Source organism: Capricornis sumatraensis, chromosome 19 (assembly GCF_032405125.1).
Source record: "Capricornis sumatraensis isolate serow.1 chromosome 19, serow.2, whole genome shotgun sequence".
NCBI classification, from domain to species: domain Eukaryota; kingdom Metazoa; phylum Chordata; class Mammalia; order Artiodactyla; family Bovidae; genus Capricornis; species Capricornis sumatraensis.
The window spans coordinates 12,017,315-12,038,555 of record NC_091087.1 but is presented as its reverse complement, the minus strand read 5'-3'; the positions used below and the strand labels follow the sequence as shown (position 1 = coordinate 12,038,555).

Below are 21,241 nucleotides of genomic sequence, written 5' to 3'. Positions count from 1 at the left end.
TGAACACAGAGTTCCAAAGAATAGCAAGGAGAGATAAGAAAGCCTTCCTAGGGGATCAATGCAAAGAATAGAGGAAAACAATAGAATGGGAAAAACTAGAGATCTTTTCAAGAAAATTAGAGATACCAAGGGAACATTTCATGCAAAGATGGACACAATAAAGGACAAAAATGGTATGGACCTAACAGAAGCAGAAGATATTAAGAAGTGGCAAGAATACACAGAACTATAAAAAAAATCTTCATGACCCAGATAACCATGATGGTGTGATCACTCACCCAGAGCCAGACATCCTGGTGTCAAGTGGACCTAAGGAAACATCACTCACTATGAACAAAGCTAGTGGAGGTGATGGAATTCCAGCTGAGCTAATTCAAATCCTAAAAGATGATGCTGTGAAAAGTGCTGCACTCAATAGGCCAGCAAATTTGGAAAATTCAGCAGTGGCCACAGGACTGGAAAAGATCAGTTTTCATTCTAATCCCAAAGAATGGCAAGGCCAAAGAATGTTCAAACTACCACACAATTATACTCATCTCACACACTAGCAAAGTAATGCTCAAAATTCTCCAATCTAGGCTTCAGTAGTACATGAACCAAGAACTTCCAGATGTGCAAGCTGAATTTAGAAAAGGCAGAGGAACCAGAGATCAAATTGCCAACATCTGTTGGATTATAGAAAAATCAAGAGAATTTCAGAAAAACATCTACTTCTGCTTCATTGGCTAAGCCAAAGCCTTTGCCTGTGAGTATCACAATAAACTGTGGAAAATTCTTAAAGGAAGCTATAAACAAGGTGCAAAGACAACCCTCAGAATGGTGGAAAACAACAGCAAATGAAACAACTGACAAAGGATTAATTTACAAAGTACACAAGCAGCTCATGCAACTCAATACCAGAAATATAAACAGCCCAATCAAAAAGTGGGCCAAAGACCTAAACAGACATTTCTCCAAAGAATACATACAGATGACTAATAAACACATGAAAAGATGCTCAACATCGCTCATTATTAGAGAAATGCAAATCCAAACTACAATGAGATGCAACCTCACACCAGTCAGAATGGCCATCATCAAAAAGTCTACAAACAATAAATGCTGGGAGGGTGTGGAGAAAATCTTCTTGAACTCTGGTGGGAATATAAATTGATACAGCCACTATGGAGAACAGTATGGAGATTCCTTAAAAATCTAGGAATTAAACTATTATATGACCCAACAATCCCACTAGTGGGCATATACCCTGGGAAAATCATAACTGAAAAGGACACATGTACCCCAATGCTCACTGTAGCAGTATTTACAACAGCTAGCACATGAAAGCAACCTAGATGTCCATCGACAGATGAATGGATAAAGAAGTTTTGGTACATATGCACAATGGAATATCACTCAGCTATAAAAACGAACACATTTGTGTCAGTTCTAATGAACTGGATAAACCTTGAGCCTATGATTCAGAATGAAATGTCAGAAAGAGAAAACCAAATATCATATATTAATGCATATACCTGGACTCTAGAAAGATGGTGCTGATGAACCTACTTGCAGGGCAGCAATGGAGATGCAGACATACAGAACAGACTTGTGGACACAGTAGGCAAAGGAGTGTGGGATGAATTGAAAGAGTACCATGGAAACATATATATTACCATAAGAAAAATAGATAGCCAGGCAGAATTTTCTATATGATAAAATGAGCTCAAACTAGTGCTCTTTGACAACTTAGAGTGGTGGGATGGATTGGGAGGTGGGAGAGAGGTTCAAGAGGGAGTGGACATATTTATACCCATGGCTGCTTCATATTGTCGTATGCCAAAAACCCACACATTATTGTAAAGCAATTATGCTCCAATTAAATTAGGTAAGTTTTTTAAAAAGATGTGTCTGGTCAGCCAGGCTGTGGAGAGACATGGATGATCATGCCTGGACCACAGAGAGGCCTGGGGGTCTGGGAGGAGGAGAGCAAAGGATCACCACGGCCTTCAGGGATCTCCTGCGCCCACGACTCTGCACTTCCCGCCACCCCCTTCTCACCTAGGAGCCCTTAGCATCAGGATGGTGGCAGGCAAGCAGATCTTGCAGGATGAAGCAACTCAGCAGAGCAAAGGCCACACCCCACAAAGGCAAGTCTGAAATATGCCCCGTAGGGACCACAGTGAGGCGGCAGCTGCTTCTGTTAGAGAAGAAGCCTGCTTTCCCAGATCCTCCTGCCTCAAGAGTTGTCTTCAGTTCTCCTTGAGTGTGTCTTCCCCAAGCTGGAGGTGAGTGGGACCCTTCTCCCCACAGTAGCCTAACAGGGTGGGAGGGTCTACCTGGAGTGATTATTTAAAAGTGTGTACACTTATCTGCTCCGTCGAGCTCCTGGCCAATGTGGAGCCGCTTGGTGTGGCCTCACCCCTGCAGGAATCAGGACTGCCTTAGAATCGGGGTCACGGAAGCCCCCTCACCTGTGTCACTAAGAACCCTGCAATGTGTACAAACGACATGTTGGCGTCTCGGGCTTCAGTCTTAAAGCTCAGACGTGCAGAGAGCACCGTCATCCTTCGCTGTCAGCACCATCCTTCCTTGGTAAAGCACCCTCTCGGCAGACCCCCAGTACACGCACACATTGTGGACGTGCCTGTGTCTCCCCTGTGTCTCCCCGAAGGGCCAGAGCCCCCTCGCCCCCACGCAGGTCAGGGTAGAGAGAGGCAGTCACGTGATCGAGGGCAGGCCTCAGAAGCAGTGACACGGTGGCTGAGGGAGCAGAGGGGGCCGTCCCCACAGCCCGGCCACCGACCTCCGCGCAGGCCTCGCCCTGCGGGCCCCTCAGGCGCTAGCTGTGCCCCAAGCTGGGCCTCTAGCCTCTGTCAGTCCCACTTCTGACGGATGCCCTTTCTGCTTGTCTCCACAGTTGGGAATCCTGTCTCGGGAGCTGACTAGTGCAGACTGAGCAATGTAAAGGGAGGTACTATTCACGGAACCCCAAACTCCACTCAGTACCTCAGAGATTCTTCAAATGAACCATTCAAATTTAACTTCAAAGTTTAAACTATTTTTAAATTAAACTGTTAAAAAACAGGGATTTAAACATTTATAATAGTAGGCTACCTTTGGGGGCACACCTCTGGAGGATTTGAAGGAAGCATGAGGAATCCTTCTGGGGGCTGAGAACATTCCATATCTTACTATGAGTATTGCTTTGAGAGTACAGGGATATGATTACACAACAATGTGGGCCTATTTAATGCCACTGAACTATCCACTAAAAAATGGTTAGGATGGTAAATTTTATGTTATAACCACAATTTTAAAAAATAGATTAAAACTGGACTCAAAACACTCCTTTAAAATTATTTCAATAAATAAGAGATAAACTAGAAAACAAGTATAGGCATCAATGTTTTAAATCCATCAAGATTTGTACACTTTACTTCCTGTAAGTTATATCCTAAATAAAACAACAAAGCAAAAAACAAAAACAAAAACAAAAAACACTGCTACATACCAAATATAGAATGTTGATAAACCCCAAGCTTCCCCAGTTTCTCAAGGTACCAGACTATTTCATTTTCTAAAGGACTCAGGACAGCCCCTCCTACTACAGCTGGATTCTGAGATTTGAGGCAGCAGCTCAAAATCTCCTGGCATTGGCAACCGCATATCTATGTGATTCAGATTATTTTTCCACTCTGTGGGATGCTGGAATGACAAAATCATAGTGACAGATTATGGGTAAGTAGTAGCCAGGATTAGGGAAAGACAGGGAAGGAAAGGGTGATTCAGGGCCAGCCTAAGGGAACTGCTTGGCAGGGACGAACCAGTTTTGCTCTTGATTGTTGAGGTGGATGGACGAATTTACACATGATAAAATGTCATGGAACAACAGGTAAAAGCAAACCCCAAAATGAATGAATGGAAAAATCAGTGAAACCTGAACAAGATCTGTAGTCTAGTTCACTGCGTCGTCCCAATCAGTTTCCTGGCTTTGGAAATCCACTACAGTTATGTGAGACGTCACTATAAGAAGCCGAAAGATTGATAAGAGACTTTTCTGTACTATTTTAACAACTTAAAGAACTTCTATCATTATTGCAAAATATGAAGGTAAAAAAAAACTATAGACGTAAACTGGGTGAATCTGCTGTAAGACTTCCATAAGCCCAGTGTTCAAATTATTATTTTCATCAAATGCACCCATTATTCTTACTGGCTAACTTGATACAAGTAAATTGTGACATATTAGGATAAATGTATACTAAATAAACACCACGTGGGTTTTGTGACTGTTTTTAAAGAAACTGACAGTATGTGGTTAAGTGTCAAATGAGTAACATTATGGATTGCACTGGGTCCTCCCCAAAACTGTTAAGTTGAAGCCACAACCCTCAGCGTGGAGATATTTGGGGACAGGGACTTTGAAGAGGTAATTAAGTTTAAATAAGGTCATCAGAGTGGGGCTGTGATCGAAGATAAGTGGTGTCCTTATAAAAAAAGGAGGCTGGGGCACAGGCACACACAGAGAGAAGGCACGGAGGACCCTTCTCTCGAGCAGGGGATGGCCATCTGCAAGCCAAGCAGGGAGTTCCAGGAGACATCGACCCTGTGGATGTTCCCATTCTGAACTTCCAGCCACCGGAACTGTGAGGCAGTAACTGTCTGTGTTTAAGCCTTCCAGTCGTGGTATTTTGCTATAAGTGCCTAGCAGATGAATACAGGTCACACGGGGATGTGGTTCAGATGAGGGAAGGACGCATGAGAGAGCCAGCTGCTGTGCAGATATGATAGTGATATATTCAAAAAAAAATTAAAGCCGGCTCTAAATGACATAAAAGAAAACCATTTCATCCAATGCACACCAATTCAAAAATATTGGCGTCTATTCATTTGCATTCAATTTTATTCCCTCATTCAATTAACAGTGGTGACCCAGCCTCTCTAGCCCTGCTAAAGGACACAGCACACGAGTTAAAGCTGTCAGAGCTGACTTGTGAACACTGGGACAGAGTAGACAGTCCTCCAGATAGCATATGCTTTGGCAGTCCCGGCAGGGGACTGCCAGAGGTGGACACACCCCAGTCCTCTCCAGTCCCAGTCAGACTCAGACGGGCATCAGCTAACCCTCTCTTGAAGCCTCCTGCACGTTGCATTTGTCTAGTAATTCCATTATGGAGACAGCTCCCAAATAACAAAGCATGGATTGGCTAGGTGGTTTTTAACACTTAGTTCTCAGACTTTAGAGCATTGATAAAGTATAGTATAAAAAAATCATTTTTAAATTCTGAAATGGGGCATAAATGCTAGCTCTCATTCTACAAGATTTGGAAAGACCTTATAAGTGACCTTGTCCAAAGTGACCATTTTATGGATTATGGAGATTTACTAAGGGCTTCCCCTGTGGCTCAGCCGGTAAAGAATCGGCCTGCAATGCGGGAGACCTGGGTTTGATTCCTGGGTTGGGAAGATCCCCTGAAAAAGGAAATGGCAACCCACTCCAATAGTATTCTTGCCTGGAAAATCCCATGGACAGAGGAGCCTGGCAGGCTATAGTTCATGGGGTCGCAAGGAGTAGGACTGAGTGACTTCACTTCACTGAAGGTCACCCAGCTCGTATGTGGCAGAGCCAAAGCAAAGGCTCGGGATTACCTGCTGCCAGGACTCAACGGGAAGCACAGGTTTGTAACATCTGCTGCTGCTACTGCTAAGTTGTGTCAGTTGTGTCCGACTCTGTGCGACCCCATAGACAGCCTCCCACCAGGCTCCCCCATCCCTGGGATTCTCCAGGCAAGAACACTGGAGTGGGTTGCCATTTCCTTTTCCAATGCATGAAAGTGAAAAGTGAAAGTGAAGTCGCTCAGTCATGTCTAACTCTTAGCGATCCCATGGACTGCAGCCTACCAGGCTCCTCCATCCATGGGATTTTCCAGGCAAGAGTACTGGAGTGGGATGCCATTGCCTTCTCCGTGTAACATCTGAATTCCACAATAATAGATATATTCAATTCTATATCATTTTCCTTCACTTTTCCTATAATTCAGTTCCAAACTGTGCTTCTGATGGTTCAATATTTCAACCTCCTAGTGAATAGAAGTTTGTGCTACAGCAGACAAAACTGGCAACCCTCTTGGTATTTCCCCTTAACCAAGTACTCTATTCTTGCACCCAAAGACTGGTTCCAATTCAAAATCTATGAGAGGTCTAGAGCAAGCCAGACATAACTGAGGACAGGAGAGAAAGAAAACAGCAAGTGAAGGGGAAACTGGGGAAGGTGGTACAGGCTGAAGGGCTGGGGGAGAGGGGATTGGTGTTTTCCTGTGTTACATGTCAGTATTGCTCCCGTTCGAGCAGAAAGCGATGGGCCTGGTGCCAAGGATGGGGAACACACCATTCCCACCACCCTGCAGTCACATCTCACCTCTGAGGACACTTGGTGAAGCTTCTGTCTCATGACCATCATGTAACTCAGTGAGGTCCCCCTCCCCACTGGTGATCAAGAGGCAACCCAGTGAGTCACCTCGGGGCAGCCTGGAGGCTCCTCCCCTGGGCTGCACTTTACATTTCTTCCTTATTAACCCTTTGTCTAGATGACTTCTGCCATAAGAAATTGCAAAACTTTGTAGGAAAGAAGAAAAGTAAAATAAAATCAAAGACCAAATTTACCAAAAACAGAGGTAACAGAAAAAGCAGAGCTTCTCTAAGGATGGCGCTTTCAGACTGGAAGGGTTATCACGTCTCCACGTTATCAGAGACTATAGAGTTATTATTTTAACTCTCAACTTACCAACGGTGTCACAAGGTTCATCTTTGTGTACGCAGAAATCTGTCCTAGAAAAATTTTTAAAAAGACATAGTCAGGTGTGTGCAGTACCTCCAAGAATAAGAGAAGAAAACATGTCAATTAATTGATTACTTGTCTTGCCAATAACAAAGTTATTACTTTGTCATGAATTATAATGAAAAATAATAACTAGCAGTGTGTTTTTTTTTTTGCCAAGATTTCCAACTGATAGGCCCAGTAACCCCACATAAGACCCTGTTTTCATAACTAAACTATTCCACACATAACACTTAGTTGCTGGAAAGACTCCATCCAATGATGGAAGTTGCAGAAGAAGATGCTTACCAAGTCATCAATCAGAGACAATTATTTGTCAGTATCATCACACTAATAGTGACTTCCTAAGTTACTCTACTTGGGCAGGAACTGGTTTTATATGCTTGAATGACCATATATCACTTACATGAGAACACAACAAGAGAGTCATTTCTAAAAGTTATATTTTGGGACTTCCCAGGTGGTTCAGATGTTGAAGAATATGCCTGCAATGCAGGAGAACCAGGTTTGATCCCCGGATTGGGAAGATCCCCTAGAGAAGGGAATGGCAACCCACTCCAGTATCCTTGCCTGGAGAATCCCATGGACAGAGGAGCCTGGCAGGCTACAGTCCATGGGGTCATAATGAGTTGGACACAACTGAGCTGGTAACACACTGGGGGTCCAAGGGCTAAGACTCCACACTCCCCATGCAGGGGGCTGGGGTTCAATCCCTGGTCAGGGAACTAAGATCCCACATGCTGTGTGGCGCAAACAAACAAACAAAAAGTTATGTTCTTTAAAGCTCCCTAGGATCTCCCAGGTGTGTGGCTCTGTACAAATGAAAAGCAAAGATGCTTGAAATCTGGTATAGCCCTGGTTCTGCAGGTACCAGGGGCTCCATCTGGACCTTTCTTTCTGCCCATAAATGCCCACAGGTGGAAGCTAACCAGAGCACTTGCCCAAGACTCGGCGAGAACAGCAGTGCCTGGCCCCACACTCATTCTCCCATGGGGACCTGTGGGAGCTCAGAGAAATCCCCCCCTCATCCACTCCAGTGAAGCTTCAGGCTGAAATTCGTTGTAAGGCACCTCTTCTCATTTGACTTAAAAATACTCTCTGGGAAGAAAACCAGGGCCAGCCTGACGATGCAGGCACTAAGCAATGCTGAGAACGAAAGTGGTGTCCTGCCTGGGTTGTTCACCGCCTTCCCTTTGACAGTCCACCCCACTTCGGCATTCAATGTCCTCCATTCCTCTCCCACCTTCTATCAAAAAAAATCTATTCTCAGGGAAGGGATCTCCCACTCACACTGGGGAAGACGACAAGAAGGCAGTGTAATACCATCAGCTTTCCTTTTCCCTCCCTCCAACCCACAGCACATTCTGTCCTATTTGTCTCCATAATGTAACCTGGGCTTCCCAGGTAGCGCAGTGGTAAAGAATCCGCTTGTCAATGCAGGAGATTCAAGAGACACAGCTTCAATCCCTGTGTCAGGAAGATCCCCTGGAGGAGGAAATGGCAACCCACTCCAGTATTCTTGCCAGGAGAATCCCATGGACGGAGGAGTCTGGAGGGCTATAGTCCATGGGGTCACGAAGAGTCGGACACAACTGAATGACTGAGCACAGAACGGAACAATGTAACCCATGCCTAACACCTCTCAGCAATATGTGGCTGCCCACATGAATGGAGCAAAACCTGCGTGTTCCCAGCACCAGCTCTGCTTCAGGCTGGCTTGAACGCTGTCAAAGATTCTACCGAGCCCCTAGACCGTAAAGTCCAGATCTGTAGGCGTGAAGATTCTACGTGGGGTTCTGAGGTACAGAATACCCTGGTCGAGCCACTGCCTCAGGCCTGCCAGGCACCCCAGACGTCCTGCGAGCCCAGAGGAAGGGGCAGCCGGTGGGGTGCAGCAGCTTGGAGGGGCAGCCCTGAAGCTGGGACAGATAGCGGGAGGGAAGTGGGCCAAGGCGCTTGGCAACCCACCTGAGTGCTGCTGACTGCACTTCTAATCTTTCACAATAAACATGTATTTTGGTAATCAATTTTAAAACAGTTTTATCAAAGGATAAAAGGAAGCCTTGAAGACCCCCATGCTTTTCACAACCCCCTCCAAAACCAAGGGAGCCTTCGTGGAAATGGAGATGGAATAACCATAGGGAAACAAAGACTCGTGCCTTGCTTTTTTCTGTCAAAGATAACTTTCAGAAGACTAATTACAGGCAATAGAGAGTGGCAAGGAAGACGCAGAGGCAGAGAGGAAACCAAATAAAATTAGGGACATAAATATATTCACTGGCCTTGTATTTAACCAACCCCAACTCAACTTTCTTGACCTGACACTCCCCACTGGAATGTTCTGAGCATGTCACTCACACGCACACACACAACCAGACTGGCCTGAGACCTCTCTCTAGGGTTTCCCAGAGCAAGCAACTGAAAGCGTCATCCCATTGCCTCACTTGGGCAAAGGGAGGAAGGCTGCGTGGCCATTAACTCATAGGAGAGAACTGAACAGGCTGACAGGGCTGCTGAGGGAACCGGCCGCACCTCCTCCCGTCTGGCTCTCTGGCCAGCCTGGGGGAAGACGCTTAAAGGGCACGGTGTGTCCTCTCATCGCGGCCTCCCTGCAGGGAAATGGGTGGTCCCAAGAGACAGACCCTGCAGCAGCCCCCGCTGCTTCTCCTGAGGAGGTAGGTTCACAGGGGGCCAAGTTCAATTAGAGGCCTGCTTTGAAAGGGTCACCAAAATCTGAATCTTCTCTCCCCTTCCTGTTCAAGGTCCTTTCTCGGAAAAGGAAAGTAAAGCTATCCGCCTGCAGGGGCAGGTTCATCTCTAGGTCCTCTGGCTCCTATGTGCCAGAAGGGCTGCAGGGGTCAACAGAGAAACGGAAAAGAAAAAATAAAAACGTGAGGGTCCCAGTGCAGCTCTCCAGTCTTTTCATCAGCTCACATTCACATTCCACTGTTTCTCCCTCAAGAAAAGGCTACGTGGATCTACAGGCCAGAGCGGGCTCCACGGATGTCTGAGCTGTACCATCACACAGGCCCCTCACCCAGAAGCCTCCCATCCCCCAACCTGCTTTAATGCTCTGCTCTCAGTGTCTTGAAATTCTTAACAATGTTTTAACATGCGATCCCATGCTTTCCTTCTGCACTAGGCACAAGTTACACAGCTAATCCTGTACATCACCTATTGCCCGGCATACAGTTGGGGTTTAATAAGTACTGACTCCTTTATGAAATGACTGGCATACATTTCCAGGCCACTTTCAACATGCCTTATCAGCTCCCTTGTGGCCTTATCTTTCCCCAGTGTTTAAAAATGTAACGCCACAGGTACCTACCGATCTGTCCCATGAGCAAGACCAAAGGCTGAGAGAAGACCATCCCTGGGGCTGGGAAGGGACTGGGTGGAGTCACATGGGAAGAGAAAGGGGAGGGACAGCTGGACACATCCCAGGGGTCATGCTCTGCCACACATGTCCCTATAGCTATTTTCCAGGAGCACAGACCTGGGTCTCGGGGGTAAAACTCCTGGCTTTCTGGAGGAGATGTGGAGCCAAAGGTGAGGCCACGACAGGTGTGAAGCTCCCTGAGGCCCAGTCTGTGCGGGTCCCGCCTGGCCCCCAGGCTCAGTCTACTGAGAGGTCCTTGCTGGCCCCACATGGCTACAGCTGCTGGAGACACAGCACCCACCACTCCTGTCTCAGCAGCTTCTGCTCGACGTGATGTCATGCTCCCTTCTCAGCGGCTGGCCATCTGTACGGCTGGTGGGCGCCCAGGAAGATACGCTCTCGGGCTCAGCCACAGCCCAGATGGAAAACAAAAGGCGAAGAAACCACACCGGCCAGCCCCAGGACTGGAGGATGCCGGCCCCTGAATACGGCCAGCCTGCACGGCCTCCAGTTAGACCCTCAGTGCAGATTACTCTGGCGGGAAGGGCCGCTGGTCCAGAGCGGCAGCTGCCTTGCACCTGATTTCCCTGTGAAGATGTCAGCCCATCAGTATCCCAGCCCAGGGAACCGCAGCTCATAGCCTCTGATTTCTAAACGGTGCGGCTCAGTCCCATGGGCTTCCAGCCCCAGCTCTGTGGCTGCCACCCTGTCCTCGTAGGAGGGCTTCAGTGTAACGTCTCTGAGGACCCAGGAGATGGACAGCACCATTGGTTTAGTCCAGCAGCCCCACGGAAGCGAGAGGGACCAAGACTGCTCGAAAAGGAGAGAGGCAACGCCGGCAGGGCCGAGGCCTCTGCATCTCTTCTGCCTGCCGCTGAAGACACTTTGCCTTCCTAGGCCACCAGACATCTTCCTCACCGGCACCCACAACCCGTCTGCAATCAGGACCCCCAGCTCCAATGTGCTTAGTTAGAAAAGCTCATTTTAAAAGATTTTTACTGTCATAAAGTAAGTTCTACGACAGCAAAACTTAGCATCTTACCCATTTTTAAGTATACATTCTGCAATGACAGGTATATTCACATTGTTCTGCAACATCTCCAGAACTCTTGGAAGAGTGAACTTCTGTATCCATTAAACACCTCCCTGTTCCATTCTCCCCGCAGCTCCTGGCCACTAACCACTTCTGTCTAAATGAGTTTAACTTTTCTCGGTATGTCATACAAGTGGGATCACAAAGGATTTGTCCTCTTATGACTAGCTTATTTCTCTCGGCAAAATATCCTCCAGGTTCATCTATGTGGTAACCGGTGTTAGAATTTCCTTCCTTCTTAAGGCGGAATAATATTCCATTTGTTGGAATACAAACAGCAACAAACACCAGACCCCACATTTTGTTTATCCATTTCTCCACTGATGGACACTTGGGCTGCTCCCACAGTTTGCCTATCGTTAGTAATGTTGTTATGAATAGAGGTGTATGAATACTTCTTGAAAACTCTGCTTTCAGTGCTTTCAGAAGTGAAATTGCTAGATCATACGGTAGCTCTATTTTTAATTTTTCAAGGAACTGCCATACTGCTCTCCACAGAGGCTGCACCATTTTACCTTCCCACCAACAGGGCACAAGGGTTCCAATGCTTCCACATCCTTGCCAACACTTGTTCTGTTGTCTGGTGTTTTGTTTTAATAATAGGCATCCTAACGTGTGCGAGGTGTAAAGAAGAACATTTTTATGCAAAATATTTCCAGTATGGTAAATAAGCTGTTGGGACACAGGAAGAAGAGAAAGGAGAAAGCTGAATGGGAAGCATTCTGAGGCTGAGGGTGCATTCAGACTCTCTTGTGGCGTTTTGTAAAAAGGCTAATCCAGAAGCTTTGTCAGCACTAACTTTGGTAACATCTATTGCCTATGATAAAAAGGCTATTTGTTCCCAAACCAAAACCACTTACAAGTATTTTCTCCCCTAGACAAGAAAGGAAACAGCAGGAAGGTGAATACGGAATATAGAGGAAATTCCCCTAGGTTATTTTTAACAAAACACCAGAATTTATACATTTCATATAGTATTTATACAGACCACTTTCAAGGTAATAACCCTGGAAGTTTAGCTGCGTATTCCAAAGGTGATATTATACAGAGCTCCTTTCTAGGAAAATTTGTACTCCTCATCGAATTATCATTTGGAAAATCAATCACATTAATCTATAGTCACCTATAGACAAGGTTCCCAAGGAACCATACCTGCTCCCCAGATCAAACCCATTCTCAAAGGCTGTAGCATACGCTCAGTACAGTCCTCAGTGCTTTACCGAGTGCCCCAGAGGCTTGAAAATCCATTTCAAAGAGCATGGAAGCCTCTGATTAGTGAGTGTGGGGGCCAGAGCTGCTGGAAGAGATGGGATCCAGGGGTTCCCATCACTGACAGGGGTGGGCAAACGCAGCTTAAAGCAAGTACAAGGTCGTGCTCACCCCTTGTCTTTGGTGCCTAGTAGACCACCAGCCACATGTAAGCAATTGGAATTACTGGATAGACTTCTCAAATGTCCCGTTATACATTTAATCACATCTTGTAGAAGCAGCAAGTGTTCTCATAAGGGATCAGTGTGCTACGGATCACATTTTAACCCTTTAGACCGATGAATCATCTACAAGTATGATTAGGTATCTCTTCGGTGTCTGGTATTGGCAATGTGCATGTTCTAGGTTTTTTGAGAAGGCTAGTGAGCTGTAATACCTGGTACCTGGTGCCTGAGGCTGAGATCACAGAACACATCTGGCTACCTTCAGGACTTCATTAAGCCAGGGGCCTGTGCGTGGCCCAACAGATACAAACCGAGAGCCTTTCTGGGCTCGAACCCAAAGTCTTAAACCAGATTTAACTCCTCTTAGAGGAGTAGGCTATCTTCATGCTAAAGACACAGTAAGCTGTGCCCTTTCTCTGAACTCACAGAAAAAAGAAAGCATTTAATTTTGAAAGTAGTTTCTTAAAAAACAAAATCTTAAAACCAAGGTTGATACATTCATTCAAAAAGTAAAACACTGTATTTTAATCTAGTGGGTTAAACTGTCATGAATCATTTCTACATTAAAAGGGGATTTTGGTGAGAACACATAGTACATTTTATTTACATTACTGAGGTAAAATAATCAAGGAAAATCAGTTTTTCCAAGAGAGATTTGAGACATAGGAAAAAATTAAATAGCCAAATCTATACCTACAGTGAGTTGAACTGTGTCCCCCAAAAGACATGCTTAAGTCCGAACCCCCAGTCCCAGGGAATGTGATCTTTATTCGGAAAGAGAGTCACTGCAGCTGTAATCAAGTTAAGATGAGGCCACGCTGCATTAGGCTGGGCCCCAATCCAGTGACTGGTGTCCTTACAAGAAGCGGGAAACGGGGGCACGGGGAGAACACCACGGGACAACGGGGGAGAGACTGGAGAGATGCGTCCACAGACTGGGGATGCCCAGGACTGCGGCCGCCTCCGCAAGTTAGGGAGGAGGAGGGATGCTGCCTCCTGGCTTCAGAGAGAGCAAGGCCCTGCCCACACCTTGACTTCAGACTCCTGGCCTCCAGAACTGTGAGAAAATACATTTCTGGTTTTTTGAAGCCACACATTTTGTGGTAGTTTGTTACCGCCGCCCTAGGAAACTAAAATAACATTGCTGCCATCTACACAGAGAGATGCCTTTGATTACTACTGCCCAGCAGGGTCCCTGGCTCCCCTCTCAACCAGGAAGAATACATCCAGCTCTGCAGACGTGAAGCTCAGTTCCTGGCTTCAAATGGAACCTCTCTGTGAACTCCACGGGCCTCTCTGCCTGCTGCTGTGTCCTGAGAGTGCCCTTAGATGGGGCTGTGCACAGCACACACATTCACCTACACGGGTTTCTTGAAGCTGCCTTGCACGGGCTCAGTTGCTTTAGTCGTGTCCTACTCTTTATGACCCCGCCAGACTCCTCTGTCCATGGGATTCTCCAGGCAAGAATTACTGGAGTGGGTTGCCATGCCCTCCTCCAGAGGATCTTCTCAACCCAGGGATCGAACCATGTTTCCTACATCTCCTACACTGCAGGTCGATTCTTAACCGCTGAACCACTGGGGAGCATAGACTTCCCTCAACAGGAAAACTGGGGCATCCACGCCCTCCAGTTAGGAAGCAGCCTCATACACAGGTGAGCTCTTTTCAGTGAGCATTATATTTGGTGTTGGGAAGAGGTAGTAGACAAATTTTCTTGGTTTTAAGAGTCTTGGGTAACTAGAAATCAGTAGTTTTATATTCATAACAGCAACAACAACAATAATAGCTAATACTTTTGTCCTTACTTTGGGCCACTACGAAAGTGCTTCCCATGCTCATTTAATCCTCACATCTCAGAGGCGGAGCTATCATTTATCCCCATTTTACAGATAAGGAATTCAAGGTTCAGACAAGTGGCCAAAGGTCTGGTTTTCAAGCCTGGATTTCTCTCCAATGGGAAATGCCTTCCCTCTCACGTCTGCAGCTCCAGGCCAAGTCCAGCTTTACCTGGTCACGAATACAGCAGCATCCACGGGGGGCGTGTCGTCCTTGCCTCCTGGAACCTGGTTGTTGCCGAGGTACCGTGCACCTCCGTACTCTTCATTCTGCCAGTGACAGAAGCTCTCCAGGGACCGCTCACCATGATGCCCAATGGACAACTTGGCCTAAAAGAAATCAGGGGGCAGTTACAGAAGCAACTTCCCAGGGAAGCCAGAGTTTATGCTCAGACCACAGTGCGGGTATTAAGGAAGAGACAGCTGCTCACAGGGGCATTATTCAATGTCACCTACCCACAGTGCTGGTAGGCAGATGCAGAGACCCAGAGAGAGGCTACCAGGGCCTTACCTATAAGTTAGGATGAAGACTATCTTATTAAAGAAAAGCTTTCTTCTTTTTGGCAAACTGAACAGCATACCCAGCGTTCTCATCTGCACTGCTTAACTCTTCAGGTAAGCAACACTTTTGTAAGGAAATGTACTCAATCAAGACCAGAAAACAGTGCTACAGTGCAACCAAATTTGGCCTGAAGCTTGGGTATAGCTCCAAAAGGCTAGCCGTGATCCCAAAGATCTCAGTGTCAACTCTGCACGGGAGAATGAAGGCGGGGGGACAAAGGTCCACTGCTCAGGGTTCCCCGAGAGGCTGAGGTTACGTGCACACCAGTAGCAGTGGCTGTCCCCCTCCCACCAGGCATCCCTGGTCCCTGGCCTAGGGCACACTGCTGCCACCTGCAAAGCCAGGGACAGAGGACAAAACAGAACACCTGGACTCCTCCTTGGCACTCAACAGCCATTAAGAAGCCTAAGGACCAGATACGTTTTCTGTAACTGTGCTGATGGAGACTTACAGGACGTTGTCGTAGCAGGACAAGCTTGGTAACCTGAATGTTGACTTTAATTCCAAGGCTCTGGTGCTGAAACATATTGTATACCTGTCAAGAGAGAAAAAAAGAAATGTAGAGAGATACAAAAAGTAAAAAAAAAAAAAAAAAACCAACAGCAGTATCCTAAAACAAACAAAAGATATTAGATAAAAACTAAGGATATCTGAACAAACTATAGACTTCAGTCAATAATAATCAACAACACTGCCCCATTAGTTATAATAAATATATCATATTAATGTAAGATGTCAATTACAGGGGAAATTGTGAATGGGAATTCTATGTACTGTCAATTTTTTAATAAATCTAAAACACAAAATATAAATGAATGAAATATAAATGTATTCATTTATAAATTAATGAAATATAAATTATGTTCATTAAATGTTAATTACTTTAAAATATTTTTTAAAAACTGTGTTCTTCCAGTACAAAAAAATCTAAATATATGATTTGCAATCATATATAAATATATGAAATTCAAATTTCAATGTTCATAGATATTTATCGGAACAAAAAATACATACATGTAAGACATATAACCCAGATTTTATTTAAAAGGCCTTCTGAGACAGAAAAAATTCCCATAAATATAAATTCCTCAAAAGAAACTTGCATAACAGGAAACTCTGGAATCACATACATGTGAGGGCATACAAGCTTACATGCAAAGACCAACTGGAAATAAGCTGGTTGGAAAAAAAATGCATAGGATGGGTGAGGAGGGTGAAGAGGATCTTCATGACGGGATGGGCAAGGTCCGTGCCTGTGGCCCTCTGCCACGTGCCAATCTGCATCATCCCTAACCCTCCTCACAACCCATCACAGGTGGTGTCTCCACCAAGCTTGATTCAATGAAATAAAGCCACTTGCTCAGGACTCACAGTCAGTCAACTATGACCATAATCCAAACCTAGCCTTGTCCAGCCATAAAGACCACATTCCTATTTTACCTGAAGTCCTCATTCTAGCCAAAGTTTGTCATGAGATACAGTAACAGAAAAGCATATGCCCCCTTAATTCTGCACCTCTTCTTGGTAGAACTTAAGTTACAGGGGTCTCAACATCAAGAAATTACACAATTCAAGGGGAAGAAGGATAGGAAAAGTCAAGTAAGACAGAAGAATGAAAGTTGATGTAGATAGAAAAAAAAACATTGGATTTGAGGACTCCCAGATCATGACATCCTCCTGAGTTCCTTCTCAGGAGAGAGTGGGATTCAGGGAGGCAGAGTGGACTAGGTCATAAGGGTAGCAGTATAAGATACAGAGGGAAAAGGTAAGAACCTTTTAAATATTCCCTTTTCCTTTTAAATTAGGCAAATACTTTTGTTTCATTATGTCCTTTTCCCAATGTTATTAATATATAATTGCCGTTAGGTTCAGGTATACAAAATGATGCTGATGCTGGGAAAGATTGAAGGCAGGAGGAGAAGGGAACAACGGAGGATGAGATGGTTGGACGGCATCACCAACTCAATGGACATGAATTTGCGCAAACTCTGGGAGACGGTGAAGGACAGGAAAGCCTGATGTGCTGCAGTCCATGGGGTCGCAAAGAGTCGGACATGACTGAGCGAATGAATAACTAACATGATGATTATATATCCTATATACCACAGTATATATAATATAGTAAACATATACACATCTCAAAATGATTACCACAGTAAGTTTAGTTAACATGCCTCACCCCACACAGTTACAACTGCTTTTCTTGTGAAAGAACTTTTAAGACCTCCTCTCTTAGCAATTCTCTAGACTTTCCCGGCGGCTCAGATGGTAAAGAATCTATCTGCAATGTGGGAGACCCGGGTTCGATCCCTGGGTCAGAAAGATCCCCTGCAGAAGGGAATGGCAACCAACTTAAGTATTCTTGCCTGGAGAATTCCACGGACAGAGGAGCCTGGCAGGCTACAGTCCATAGGGTCACAAAGAGTCAGACACAACTGAGAGACTTTCACTCTTAGCAGCTTTCAAATATATGATACTATAGTACTGTTAACTATAGTCACCATGCTGTACACTACATTCCCAGGACTTATTTATCTTATAACTAAAAGCTTGTACCTTTGACCATCTCCACCCGTATCCCTACTCTCAGCCTCTGCGAACCACCAATCTGTTCTCTGTATCTATAAGTTCAGTTTTTTTTAGATTTCACTTATAAATGAGATCATACTGTATCTGTTTCTAACTTACTTCACTTGGTTTTGAATATGTTACTTTTTTCCTGATAGACAATCTAGAGGGAGAATTTTTGAGCAGGGGCCTGAAAACTCTCTCTCCAGGACATCAGCAGCAACATAAAGCAATGGCTGCAGCCAACAGCATGGCCACAGTTAATCCAGGCCATGAGAAGCTGGACGCAGCACTGGGCATGGAAGCTGCAGAAACCAGGCACGCAGTGTCTGAGCATCTGTGCGACAGAGGAATTAGCTGTGCCAGTGCTTGGACTTTTCTCTTTGAAAACTATTATTAAAGCAAAACAATCTTCGTGTAATTTAATATTCTTTCCCACAAGGAAAAAGACAACATATTCAGTTCTTCTGTTCTCACTCCCTCCTTCCAAACCTTTTTCTTTCCTTAAGAACAAAATTGCAGTCATTTTTTAAATTCTGGATCATCTGTAAGCCAATTCTGAAGTCATGCCTTAGCTACCTATCCCCAAACCTGGGTGAAGAAAGGAAAAGCACATAACTTTTTCCTTGTTTCGATAGTCTGAGAACCACCCAATGGCTATAAATCAAATTTTTCCAGAAATATTCAGCCTTAGGATTGGGCCCAAACTAGAAAACCTCAATTCAAAACATGAAAACTGGGAAGAATAAAAACTTTAAATTATGAGGGAGAAAATTCAAGTCACAGAGGGTTTCAAAGCACAATCGAAACATTGCCTGTAACAGTAACACCAGCCAAAGACATTAAAGAATGCTGCAGGTTTAAAGGAACAACACAGGAAACCAGTTCTCAGGGTGTTCTGACACAGCCCCTGAAGGCAGCATAAAGAGTGGGGCCTGAACGGAATGATGCAGGTTTCAGCAAGGACAGAACCATAGGGACACAATCCCTCCGCAGTATTGCTGCATTTTTCCTCTCTACCTGAGGACAGTTCAGCACATTCTGTATAAGGCTCAGGTGCCATCCTTGGAACAAATACACAAAAAATACGTGAGCTGGAGCAGGAGAAAAGCTTCAGGCTCCAGGAGCTGGGATGGAGGGCGAGATGGGGACCTGTTTAATGAGCACCGAGTTTCAGTCTTGCCAGATAACAAAGTTCTCAGGTTTGGTTGCTCAATAATGTGAATACATGTAACGATCTTGAACTGCACACTTAACGGCTAAAATGGTAAATTGTGCTATGTGCATTTACCAAATTAAAACGTTTTCATTAGCTAACTTAAGAAGCCTCATGCTCTCAAGATGTTCTCTAGGAAGCCTGCAGGAAGCTACCCGCCTTGATGTGTAACTGGGAGGCTCATGTTCAGGAGAGCGGATATGGGAACCTGATCGCGGCTGAAGCGTCTTGTCCCCGGGGGCAGACACGCGCTCTTCCGCGGGGGCCCGGGCCAAGCCAGGCCGGCCAGCTGAAAACCCGACAGCACCCCAGAACACAAAGCAGCAGGCCTCAGAAACGTGTAGCAAAGGCTGCCTGTCTTCCTCGCCCGTGTGGAAATGCACGCTCGGGAGAGCCGTGGAGGTGGCGGCCCCATGATCTTTAGGGAGACACCTGGTTGGAGAGGGAGCGGCGCAGTGATGTCTGGAGTCTGTCCCGCTCCGGCTGGCTGCGTCCTGGCACGCTCAGAGCCCCGGCTGCGTCCACCGCATCGGCACCCAGGGGCGGAGCCGGGGCCCTGCAGCCAGCAGCGCAGCAACCTGGGGACACTGTCAGGGAGGAGCAGCCAGGGACAGGTGACGGGGCATGTGGAAGGAGCTGGTCCAAGGCCAGGTAGGGGCGCTGTGCGCAGCACCAGGCCGGTGGGGTGGGCGGGGAGGGTGCTCACAAGAGCACCACCTACCACCGTGACTCAGGGCCTCCCTAGGGACAGAGCAGAACCAGAGATGACACGCTCACATCGCTGGCTGCACCCACCCAGGCCCCACCCTGGAGGGGGCTATATTCTCTAGCAGTCCCTCTGACCGGGGTCCCTGAAGCAGCAGCAACACCCCATGGGCACAATTTGGAAATGCATTCTGGAGCCCACCCCAGACCCAGTGAATCAGACAGCCAGCGGGGAGACAAGCCGTCTGCATCCACCAAGCCCCCCAGCATCCCTAGGCTGTGGGAACCAGTGAGCCTTCCAACACGCCGCCAGTCTCTGCTCACCAGAGAGAGGCTTGTTGTATGTTTCACATGGTAATTGAGTCAAATTGATGTCATTTTTCCTCCAAACAGAACTCGCCTGGAATGTCTCAGGTTTTCGTTCCACTCTGTGGTTGTTAAGGAAGCTAAAAACAACCAAAGCTCTGTTAAGTGGCCCCATTTTCCAGTTTGGCTGCCCAGACCCAGGGCTTTGAGTGTCAGCACCACCTGTTTCCGTCTGCAATTTGTTCTGTAAAATATTCCTGCTCCAGTGTCACCGCCACCCCCAAGCAAAGGAAAATCAAGTCATGCATATAGAAAAGGCACTACAGCACATTTGGAAAATCAGCCAGATTTTCAAATCACTCAGGGCACGGGCTGCAGCTTGCTGACAGCTCAGAGATCCAGGTCTGGGCGAAGTGTCTCTCTTGACACGTAACTGCACAGGTAAGCATTCCTGCAATGGGATGAGGACTGCTGGACACACAGCCCAGCGGGACCCTAGCTCCCTCTTAGCCAGGAGGGAGGGATCTGTTAAGACACAGCTGACCCGTGCAGCAGCCTTTCAGCTCACTCACCGCCAAGCTGAGCACCAGGGCACCACGCCCTGCCCTCCCATCACCCACAGAAGCACCTCTCTCTCTGCCTCTCAGATGGCAGGATGACCCTACTGGCCGGCTCCTTATGTCAGGGCAATGCCTTCCCTTCTAAGTAGAGGGTCATCATCACAGAGGTGTCCTTAGCTGCCCTGGTCACTTGCTACCATCTGGATCTTTGTGTAGCATTTTTTAAAATTTGCACACAAATCTCACAGAGCTGTCTGCTGGGTGCTCTTGGTTGGTGCCACCACATGAGCTCCGTAAGGATGGGAAGTGTTGTGGTCCCTGCTTGATCCCTAGAAAAGTCCCCAGCACACATGAGGTACCCAGTAAAAATATAACTGAACGGAATTACTGAGTGTATCTCATTTTATTTTTTTGTAGTGATAAAATACATACAGGGTTTCCCAGGTGGTGGAGGTGGTAAAGAATCCACCTGCCAATGCGGGAGATGCAAGTGGGTTCAATCCCTGGGTCAGGAGGGTTCCCTGGAGGAGGAAAGGACAACCTGCTCTAGTATTCTTACCTAGAAAATGCCATGGACAGAGGAGCCTGGCAGGCTACAGTCCATGCGGTCGCAAAAAAAGTCGGACGCGACTGAGCCACTGAGCACACACACAGCTCACACAAAATACAGATAACATAAACTTTCCCGTCTTAACCATGGTTAAGTACACAGTTCAGTGGCGTCAAATGCTGTCACTGTGCCACCATCACTACATCCATCCTCA

General features: G+C 46.3%; 1 protein-coding gene across 1 annotated transcript in view; it reads right to left on the bottom strand.

The window, feature by feature from the left end:
• ADAMTS17 (ADAM metallopeptidase with thrombospondin type 1 motif 17) overlaps window positions 1–21,241 on the bottom strand; it is a 390,285-nt gene that overhangs the window by 281,580 nt on the left and 87,464 nt on the right. Inside the window, exons 5-7 of the mRNA XM_068991384.1 lie at window positions 15,574–15,657; window positions 14,733–14,890; window positions 6,767–6,810 (exon numbers count right to left, since the gene is read on the bottom strand). Of these exons, the coding sequence (XP_068847485.1) occupies window positions 6,767–6,810; window positions 14,733–14,890; window positions 15,574–15,657 (286 nt within the window). The remainder of the gene's footprint in view (window positions 1–6,766; window positions 6,811–14,732; window positions 14,891–15,573; window positions 15,658–21,241) is intronic.